Source organism: Mchenga conophoros, linkage group LG7 (genome assembly GCF_057382185.1).
Source record: "Mchenga conophoros isolate Kocher_MC1m ecotype Shallow Benthic linkage group LG7, M_conophoros_male_GT1.1, whole genome shotgun sequence".
In the NCBI taxonomy this organism is placed as follows: domain Eukaryota; kingdom Metazoa; phylum Chordata; class Actinopteri; order Cichliformes; family Cichlidae; genus Mchenga; species Mchenga conophoros.
In genome coordinates, this window is record NC_140532.1 from 27,394,114 (window position 1) to 27,404,742 (window position 10,629).

The 10,629-nt window shown below is 38.8% G+C and overlaps 2 protein-coding genes and 1 long non-coding RNA gene across 6 annotated transcripts in view; 1 reads left to right on the forward strand and 2 right to left on the reverse strand.

The window, feature by feature from the left end:
* The window catches only part of tango6 (transport and golgi organization 6 homolog (Drosophila)), a 23,467-nt gene extending 21,374 nt beyond the window's left edge, over positions 1-2,093 (reverse strand). Inside the window, exon 1 of one of the 2 annotated variants that reach the window (XM_085283202.1) lies at positions 1,785-2,093. In XM_085283202.1, the coding sequence (XP_085139328.1) occupies positions 1,785-2,001 (217 nt within the window). In that variant the 5' untranslated portion in view covers positions 2,002-2,093. Of the gene's footprint in view, positions 1-614; positions 838-1,784 lie in introns of those variants that run through there. The other variant, XM_085283203.1, reaches the window with a different exon arrangement.
* On the forward strand, positions 906-10,322 carry LOC146570276 (uncharacterized). The gene is made up of 3 exons (XR_014893450.1): positions 906-1,240; positions 9,041-9,095; positions 9,284-10,322. It is a non-coding gene; the product is annotated as an uncharacterized LOC146570276 (long non-coding RNA).
* On the reverse strand, positions 7,296-8,344 carry LOC146570277 (uncharacterized). Of its 3 annotated transcripts, none has more exons than XM_085283205.1 (5): positions 8,304-8,344; positions 8,170-8,216; positions 7,987-8,045; positions 7,444-7,900; positions 7,296-7,358 (listed from the first exon to the last, which is right to left on the reverse strand). In XM_085283205.1, exons 2-4 carry the CDS (start codon positions 8,172-8,174, stop codon positions 7,488-7,490), a joined length of 477 nt encoding a protein of 158 aa, XP_085139331.1. In that variant the 5' UTR covers positions 8,175-8,216; positions 8,304-8,344; the 3' UTR covers positions 7,296-7,358; positions 7,444-7,487. The 3 variants fall into 3 exon arrangements, with proteins under 3 accessions (XP_085139331.1, XP_085139332.1, XP_085139330.1); XM_085283206.1 differs by having other exon boundaries at positions 8,170-8,211; positions 8,304-8,341; XM_085283204.1 differs by having other exon boundaries at positions 8,170-8,321.
* Positions 10,323-10,629: the final 307 nt, after the last annotated feature.

The following is a 10,629-nucleotide window of genomic DNA, read 5'->3' on the forward strand; positions in this document are numbered from 1 at the left end:
CTGTCATCCTTTTTTACTTTTAGGGGTACGATGTTTTGAAGCGTTTAGCTTCCAGAATCATAATCATAATCATATAAGCAGGTATTGGAGAATAAATTAAAAATTATAAATCAACTTGGGGGTTTTTTCGTTTTTGTTTTGTTTTTTTGTTTGTTTTTTGACAAATCACCAGCTGTAGCCAGAAACAAACACACACATCCACACATGTGCAATAACACTAAGTGCAATAATCTTTTCTGGCATCGTTGTATTTTTACTCAGTTGTATATAGCATTCGTATTCTATTTTTATTCTATTTTATTCTACTGTATATAGTATATTATTTTATTCTATTCTGTACAGCTGTGTACTGTATTTATTCTTATTGTATTCTAATTTTTGCGTCATAACTTTTGCACTGTCCACTTCCTGCTGTGACAAAACAAATTTCCCACGTGTGGGACTAATAAAGGTTATCTTATCTTAAACCAAAGACGTTCTCTACCGACTGTGAGACCAAAGGCAAAAGTTAAGACAGCTAAAATATTTGCTTTATATTATTCAATGTACTTAACCGATGTGCTTCCGGAATACATGCGTTTATTTAGATTAACGCTGTAAAACAGTCCACTTACCTTTAAGAGGTCTGGTGAGGATGTTTATCGCACATATAATCGCGGAAGTCATTTGACTTTCATACAGATTACAAATTTTACATTCCAAGTCTGGGTACGACTTCAGCGTTTGATTTAAAGTAAGACAGAATAAGTTGATCGTCGGATATAGACGGCTAAGGCTATTAAAAACATTTCCAACGGGCGCCGAAATAAGACGTCAGCACGCTCCTTTCATGGAATAGTTGGGTTGCGGTCATGTGGTTCTGATGACGTGCGGAGGCAGCGCGATTTTTGAGTGGAGGGCGGAAGTAAACATGGAGGACACTGTGAAGAGTCAGGAGAGCAGCTATTGTGCAACTTTAGACCCCGTTTCTCGGGAGAGATATAAACAGATAGTTAAAAAATATATCGGACGTGATCCGTATTCTTTGAAAATGTCCGAATACACCACAGAAGTAAAGGATTTGCCTACTATCGAGGCTGTGGATATCACCAACTACTTGGTCCTCCAGACTTCTTACTACACTAGGCAGCAAATGAAAGCTTTCAAGAGTCTGGAGGCGTACAATTTTTTTGTCAGCGGGTGGGTCCACAACCTTGGAACAAAACGTCTCCGTGATGGATACAGTTTGGTGTTTGCAAGGGTGAGTGTTTGTTCTTATATTGCTTTATCTTAAACACGCTAACAGTTAGCGGTAGCGGCTTTAACGTCAACAAACATGCCACATCCTTAGGACTTCGTTAGAGTGACAGTTGTTTGTTTCAAGGTAAACCATTCTCAGCGGTCTAACGAGACACCTCTGAAGACTTGGGTAATTGCAAAGGAGGATGGAGAAGTGATTGCAGCTCATTGCAATTGTATGGCAGGGTTAGTAGCCTAATTAAGTAGGCTCAAATCCGGGCTCTCAGCCGTCTGTTGCATATCCAAAATCGCCTCTGCACATCGATGCTGTTCTGCCTTAAGCTTCATTCTTTTCTCTCGTTTGAGAACTGATTCCGATCTGGGTTTTCGTTCGTAGCCGAGATTGACCGTCGGAGCCCAGTCCTCCGACTCTCGTCATCCAAAGCACTTGGGCAGCCTATAGTCCCAATCAAGTCAATATTAGACTACTAACTTAAAAGCACTAAGTAAACGAGAATTTAACGACAACCTAATGCTAATAAGTTCGTTTGCAAACATAACATTACCTCTGACGAAGTGGTCGCTGCAGACACGGGCATTGGCAGACTCTGCTCCTCCCGACTGTAAACGTAAATTTAAAATCCATTTTTTCCTACGTTTTTCGGTTAGAATTTTCCATTTTTCTCCTCTTCGTTGGGCTATTTTTGGTACCCTAAAATACCGTTTATCAGTTTCTCTGGTCGACCTACTGGAGCATCCGTAAACACAACAGGACATAGGCATTTTGCGTACTGTCTGTCTGTGATTTTGCGCTTATCTTTTTCACTTCCGACCGCCAGTCAAATTTCGCGCTTTACGTCGACGTCACGTCTACGTCAAATGAAACCTAGCTATTGGCTGGCAAGTAGTGATGGGTCGGTCGCGAACGAAATGGCTCTTAGATCCGATTCTTTGAAGTGAACGATGCGATCCGACTCCTTATTGGTAGTCGGGGTTTTTGTTTTTGTTTTTTCCCTTCTCCTGCCCTCTCTTTCACTTTTTTTTGCTTCACGCTGCAAGTCACCCTTGTGTTTGCGCTGAGAAGAGATGGCAAACAGAGCCTTGCATTTGCACCCCTCCCCCCAGCGCTGAGCTGAGGGGGCAGGGCCGTAGTTACACTCATATCAGCACACAACAAGAGCAGGAGGGAGAGGGAAAGAAAGAGAGCCAGGAGCAACAAGAGACAACACCATCACATTGGAAAGGTACAGTAAAGAAAATGAGTGACACCAAGAAAAGAAGCAAAGTCTGGAACCATTTCAATCTTATTGACAAAACAAAGGCAGAGTGTAGAGTCTACAAGAAAAGGATATCATATAGAGCCGGCTCCACAAACAACATGCACAGGCACCTAAGAACCATCAGTGCAATGGGAAGATAAAACGAAGTCAGTTGAGTGTGATATTAATATTTCTAAATGCCAACGTCCCCCTTAATTTAATAAATAATTTCCCCCAGGGATCAATAAAGTATTCTGATTCTGATTCTGATTAATTAAAGATCTGAGCGTTCTTTTTTTTTTTCATATTTTATTGTGTTGTGGTTTGCAGTGTTTTGTGTTGCTTCACTTTATATTTGTTTAAAAGGAAAAAGCTGAAAATTGAAGTAGTTAAAAGTTGAAATGTAAATAGTTGGTTTTTGTATTTTATTTATTACATTTTGTGGAGTGAATAAATAAAAGTATATTTACAGTGGCCCCTAGAGACAAAGCACGTACAAACTCCAAAACACAACGGAAGTGCTCCAGGATGCTAGGGGCCGTGTTGAGATAGATAGATAATCTAAGTGCTTTGTAGTTTTGGACGCATTTCGTCTCTAGGGACCCCCATAAATATTTATTTATTTATATATATACACACATACATGCATAAAGAAAACCACGTTTCTTTATATTACTAATTCCTTTTGTGCATAATTGTATATTGTTGTTGATAGTTAAAGCAACAAAACAACCTGAAGAGCCGGTTGGGAGCTGAAAGAGCTGACTCTTTAGTGAGTCAAGCCGAAAGAGCCGGTTCTCTAAAAAGATCCGGAAATCCCATCACTACTGGCAAGTGCCGGAGGGTCGTTCCCAACAGTGGGTTCAGACTTCGGGGTGTCACGTGATGCACGGGACTTAAAACAGTTCCGGCAGTGCTTACCGCTGCTTTAAATGGAGACAGTCAATTTTGGGAAATTATTAATCTATAAATGCATTAATTTATCTTATTTACATAACAAATGCAATTACATGTTGACATATATTTGTATTTTTACAGTAGAATATATGAGGGTTAGTCTGAACAGTTACTAAGACCCACTAGCTAAAAACAATTTTGGCTGTTCACCAAAAGCCAAACCCCCCAAAGAAGCCATACTAATTAAAATAACATGGCTACAAAAATCTATTAACAAAATAATGAAGATTGTTATTTCAAGATTTTGAACATCTAAAGTAGAGCTGGGCGATATGAGATTTTTTCATATCACGATATGTTTTTTTCATTTCAGGCGATAACGATATCTATCACGATATAAGCCAAATAACTATATTTGTAAGATTTAAATGTGCCGTTGCTCACAAGTAAAATGTGAAATAATCAGCAGCTTGTTTTTATTTAAATATTTATTTCCCATAATAAGTTCAACAGGGTAGATGTACTTAAGGAACATGAGACTTTTTCAGATAAATAAAGGCAAATATTGCAAACTACACAAAAGGCAGCCGCTAAAGCGTTTAAGTTTCAAAATAGAACAAACGAAACAGACTAAATTGTCAATTCAACTTAGAAACAAAATATTAATTCTAAAAATAAATCTTAGTTTGTTTTACAGAAGAACAGACAAAACTGACTAACTTTTTTCAATATCAAATAAACTGAGAACTAAAAGGAAATTCTCAATCTCTCCTTGTTGTATAGCTGAGCTTTTCAAACAGTTACTTTAGTCTGACAAAAGCCGAATGACGAATTAGCGCTTCCAGTCAGAGACTGAGGCTACGTCCACACGTACACGGGTATTTGTGAAAACGGAGATTTTCCGTTTTCGTTTTAAAAAATAATCCCGTCCACACATAAAGGCAGAAATGAAGGAAAACGCTGCTATGAACATGCCAAAGCAGCAGGTGGCGCTAGATTCCTAACCGTGCCGAAATGTTGGCCAATCAGAAGTCTAGAAGCCTCGGTGGGAAAAAGTAAACAAAGCTGGGGCATAGAAGCAGAACCGAGTCGTATGTGTGGAGGGACAGTAACTGTGTGTATATGTAAGCATTTAAACACTGCAGAGAGTAGAATTAACAGTATTGTAGAAATTCATTTCACAGAAACAATAACGTGGCGCACAGTGTGACGCATTCACCAGTTTATTGTATTTCCAGACTTGCTTTCGGCACATTTACAGTGCACGCTACTCTGTTTTTTGTCAGACTTGAAATAGCCGAAATACCTTCACACTACGGAACTTCTATGGCTCTTCCGTTCGACAATCTCTCCGGCATTGGAACCATCATCTGTTTTCTCTTCGGTCACGCTCGGTTGATTTTTCTAGTCGGCACACTCATTTCCTCCATTACGCGCTGGCTCCATTACCCGCTGGCTGCTTCCCAAACAAACACACGTGCGGCTTGGCACTTGTGCTGTACGTAACAAGTCACGCGACGTGACGCTGCGGCTGTGATTGGTTCGGCTCTGCGCTACTTAATTTGGATTGGCTGACCTTTTTTTTTTTTTTTGAGGACAAGAGCAGCGAGGTCTATCGGGATAGCTTAATTTCTCTATCGAGTAAAAGTTATATCGCGATACATATCGTTATCGTTCTATCGCCCAGCTCTAATCTAAAGTTAACAGTACCATGTGCAGTACTTGTATAAGTTATTAAGATAGAGGAAAAGCAGAAGGGAAGAGACTGAGAAGAGCAAGCAAGTGTGAGAGAGAAGACTTGGCTTGAAATGAGGAAGAGCTTACACCTGCCAGTCAGCATACCAATTAGGCAGGAGGGGGACAGTGTCCCAGAGACAGAACATGTAGACACTCAGTGGCAGAGGTGTGGACTCGAGTCACATTCGAGTCATTAATTTTATGACTTTAGACTTGACTTGAAAAAATGTTCTAAGACTTGTGACTTGACTTGGACTTTTACACCAATGACCTGGGACTTGAATTGGACTTGAACCGGTTTACTTGAAAAGACTTGATATTTCACCCCAAATATAAAATTTAACATGCATATTATATAGAGATTGAAAATGTGACGTCATTCAGGGGTAGAACCACAAAGGATTCTGGGAACTCGTGGCAAGAGGTACTAGCGCACGCAGGCTTTCAATTGAAATCAGTTACACAGCGATAAAAAGAAACAAAAAATGCCAAGAAGCTGTTGTATTATTAACTGCAATAGCCGGTCGCATGACAGCCACGGGAAGCCGACGGGTAAAGAGATCGGTTGTTATCGGATTACGTTGTGGAAGAGAAATTGTTCGAGCCATGTTTCCGAAGTAACAAAGAGGCGACTGGATTGCAGCCATTCAAAGACCAAATATAACGTCCCAGAACACTCCAGCTCACAGGTTAGTCTGCTCCAAGCATTCCCACAAAGGTCAGTCTGCTGTTGTAGTTAATGCGTCATTTTTCTTAACATAATTGGTGATATAGGTTACAAGCAAGTCTGGCGCTGAACAGAAATTGTCACGCTATGCTCCTTTATTTATTGTGCATAAATAGTGAATTGTCCTGACACAATATTGTGTTTCGCTTCTGTTATTATGGTACATTGACAAAAACATATACTTTTATTCACAGGATAAAACAGTTGTTTTGTATCACTAATTGCCCAGTACGATTACAGCATACAGTATTATTGTCACTGCTACATTTCTGTGATGCTACCAGAAATTATTTCCACTGCTAATTAATTACCATTGAGCTCAAAGGTCCTATTAATAAACGGTTAACGAATGTGTATTTATGACGACGATTTGTGAGACTGGTAAACTTATGATACGTACGATGGTCTTTCGTTCTACACGGTGCGTTTCAAGGTCCTGCACCCATCCGTCGGTAAACTGTACCTGGGCTTGTTGCAGTGACCTGAAGTTACTAAACTTCATGAGTGTATGCACTCACTCCAAGAACCGTATAATTATAAATATGCATATAAATATGCTACGATGAGATAGCTGACTTCATCTAACTAGCAAATGTTGTCCAGGCTACGTTGGTGATTCAGTTTTTTTTTTAAATGTGTATGATATTTTTGTCATGCGATTTTAAAGCTGGTCCTACAACCGCATCCAAGAATAACATGCAGCTTATCTCAGAACTGTCGGTGAAAATTATTCTTGGAGCTAAGTTTAATTGAGCTGCATTTTAAAGAGGTGCAATTTCACAATTTGTGTATATTTTCTAAGTTCACTATTTTGTCATGTGTTGAGAAAAACAGATTTAAAAATCACATGGTCTAATATTTACATTTAGCATAACTGCAACATGCTTTTCTCTTTTTCTTTTTTTTTTTTAAAGACTCAAAAGGACTTGAAATTCAAAGTTTCAGACTTGTGACTTTACTTGGACTTTTACACCAGTGACTTGAGACTCGACTCTGACTTGCCTGACATTACTTGAGACTTGACTTGAGGATAAAGACTTGAGACTTGCAAAACAATGACTTGGTCCCACCTCTGCTCAGTGGGTTCTCTTGAAACAATCCACCCCCCTATCGTCTTCTATCCATTCTGCATAATTTAACAGATCTTGCATCAGAGATATTATCGATTAAGCCCAATTGGAGTCTGGCTTTTAGTAAATATTTTTTAAACATTATGTTCTTAAATAATTTTTTAATTATTCCTTGCCCCTTATTAAAAGTAAATTCTTTTGTGCACACTCTTTTACTTCAAAAAAAAAAAAAAAAAAAAAAAAAAAGTATGATTATAAGTCTTTATTGTAAAAAGCCTTCTGCTTGGATATCAATACCTGATATTTTTTGGCAAACTTTCAGAACAGTCATACATGCATCTATATGCTTAAATTGTTAAACACCAGCTTAGGAGGAAATAAGTGGCATTGTTTAAGTTTAAAGCAATTTATTAAGTATTTTGGCAACTGGGCAAAGAGTCATTGACAGACCTGAGAATAGAGAAGAGCAGACAAGTTAATCAACCAGTTATCATTCACACCACTCAAATGAAAAGCCAAGAGTAACTGAACTCACCAAGAGTTAATAGGCAGCTTTGGCTGGAGTTTGAAGATTGCATGTCAAGAAAGTGTGTAGCTGGTGTATGGGAGTAGCGGCATAGGTAAGCCAACAGACTCTGTGGGGGTGTAGCGGGTTTGGGCAAACACTGCTCTTCCTCTTTGGTAGCGTGAACGAGAGCCAGTAGTGTAGACTGGTTCCAGACCAGACACGTCACTAAAAACAGGCTTGTTTTCCTCACCGCTGGTATCAGTGTAAACACGGTCCCCCCCTGTATAGCCACTAGTGAACCAGTCATCCCCAACCATCGTGTTACTCCCGTAACTACGAGGACCAGCACTGGAGTCTGTGGCGATGTGGGCATAGCCGTCGTTTGCCTCATAATTTGCACTGTCTTGGGAATGGTCATAAAAAAATGCTCCCTCCTGCATGGGGTATGTGCCCATATCGTCATATTCCATATCAAATCCATAATCTGAGGAGAAACAAGGCAAGAGCCAGAATGTATTCAAGGCCACTTAATTTTGTTCAGCTTTCTCAATTTTGTTAGTGTTATCATACCATATTCTACAGGAACACAGATGATGCTTCCAATCAGCAGACATGAAATCCACAAAACCCTAGAAACAGTCATTTCAGAACATAAGGTTTAAGCCAATATTTAGCCGTTTTAGTACCCATTTATCTTGATGCATCAGACAGGCCCTTTAAAATTTAGCTTTAGACTTAAACATAATTACTCACCTCATTCTGCTGCAGTTTGAGTTCTGACCTGCCCCTGAGAGCCTGCACTAACAAAAATGGAGAAACCCTGGTCAACCATAATATATCAATAATCCCAGCCCAAAATAAGCCACAAACTCATAGCTTCTACCAACCCTTAACTTGTGCCAAGAACTTCTCCTTAGTTGATGCAACCTACAGAAGCTGCTTTTATATGATCCTCAGTGCAGCAGGAGCTGATTGCTTAGTGATAGCAGCTGCCTTTGAAGTTAATCGCAAACAGCCGGCTTCTCAGTTCCCTCACTTCGCCTTTACCCTTATAATTGACGATCCATTTATTTACACTGATACATGGACCAGAGAACCACCTTAGCTCTGTATTGCAAAACAGAATTTGAGGTTTAAGGAAGTTTGTATTGAAAAACAGTTCATCACTCAAAGCTTTTTAACACAGTCCTCTTTAGGGACATCTGGTGGCCAGAAATATGAAGAGCAGCTTGAATCTAAAACGTACAATGAACTGCTTCATTATGACTGCCCACTCTACAGAGCTATGGTGCTTTGAATATGTTTTTTGGGGGGTGAAAAAATTATCTTATGTCTATTTTAATAATAAATAATTCAGACAAATAAACCTTCCTTGTTTAAACATGTGCCATGGTTTGTTTTCTTTTTGCTTGTGACGTCTTGATGTTTGTTTGTTTTTAACTAAAACTAAAATACACTATATATAACAATGTACAACACAATCTTATAATAGGTTAATAGGTTAACATTAAGACTGCCATAGCAGAAGATCTAGGAAAGAGATATGTAAATGAGAGGGAGACACTATGGATGGCATCGACTGTTAATCCTCGGTTTAAGGACCTGCCCTTCCTGTCTGAAGCAGAGACCTATTCCAGACTGTTGGACACTGTGGTGACTGTGATAAAGAAGGAAGAAATGTAAGTAAATAAATGAATTTATTTGGAAAAATTCAACTGAAGTTATAAGCAAGTGAATAAAGTAAAAAGCAAAAAAAAAATGCATATTGATGACATTTGTCATCAAATATTAGTGAAAAACAGGGTGAATCTTGGATTTGAATTTGGGCTTTCTGACATTAATATTATTTGAATTTAATGTTTTTCAGCAGCAAAAGAATGAGGAGACTGACAAACAGGTGGAGGAAGAGAATGCCACAGAGGAGGCTGTGGAGGATGCCACCCACATATCAAAGACAGCTTTGACTCCATCCCTCGGCCACCCCTAAAGAGACAGAGGACCTCATGTGCATTGGTGGACTTGCTCGGAGCTACGTTTGCCTCTACTAGTGACAATACTGCACCAAAATCAGACCATGATGTTGCTGCAGCTGAGATCAAGAGGTATAGAGATGAGACCCCTTTGCCTCTCACAGGAAATCCTCTCAGTTGGTGGAAGGACCATGAACAGGAATACCCTCAGCTATCCAAAGTAGCAAGGAGTTTCCTATGCATTCCTGGAACAAGTGTCTCTGCAGAGAGAGTTTTCTCCTCTGCAGGAGACATAGTAAATACACAGAGAAGTGTCCTGAGAGCTGACCATGTCGATCAGCTTGTATTCCTGCACAAAAATCTGAAAATTGAAAAATAAACACTGAGAAAACACTACACATGTAAAATCTCTGATATGAGAATGTTTGACATTTTGGTTGAGTCTCATAAGCACTTATTTAGATGAGTAAATTCCTTTTTTCAGGTTGTACTAAAAGTGTTCCATTGATGGACACTGCAGAGCTGTACTTTATTTTATTAACACTTAATTGTAATAGCACTTTACATTTTTTGTTAATGTTTACTTGGATGGATTCTTCAAGCAATTTCATTTTTGATTTATATTTGTTTATGTTAAGGTCACATAAAAAGTACTTTGTTTTGATGCTCCATAGAGCAGTTTTTGGACAAGTATTTTACAATCATAGTACTTAGAAAGACTTCAGTGTTACATGTTTACTTTTTTCATGTTAAAAAATACTTGATATTTCAGTAAAGTAGTTTTTGTTTGTTTATTTGACATGACTTCTAATAAGGCAGATGTTAATTTCTCCATTCATTTTGAACTTAGAGAGTGTTTTTGTTTCAGATGTTTCATGTCAAGCATTAAACAGTTTGGACTGTTTACTGTGAGTTTTCCTAATTAAATTTAGTCCTACTAAACACAAATATCGTCTGGCTTTTAGTATTGCAATATATCGTATCGTCTACCCTGTATTATGATACATATTGTATCGCCAGATTCTTGCCAATACACATCCCTAGTAACTTCCATAATTATAGCTATATGTAACCTATAGTGTATTCCTTATGTCCATTTTATACCTGGGAGCACAAGTGCTGATGAACTGTTTTTTATTTAGGCACAGGCAGAGCGTCCTCTTTTCCTGGCTCTAATTATGACGCACACTGGTTTGCTCCCTCTCGCACAAAATCACCCAAACACAGCACAAATCCCACTAAT

Coding starts and splice junctions, on each gene's coding strand:
- LOC146570277 (XM_085283205.1), bottom strand. Junction 7,901..7,986: donor CTGTGTTCCTGTAGAATATG/GTATGATAACAC, acceptor GTTTCTCCTCAG/ATTATGGATTTGATATGGAA.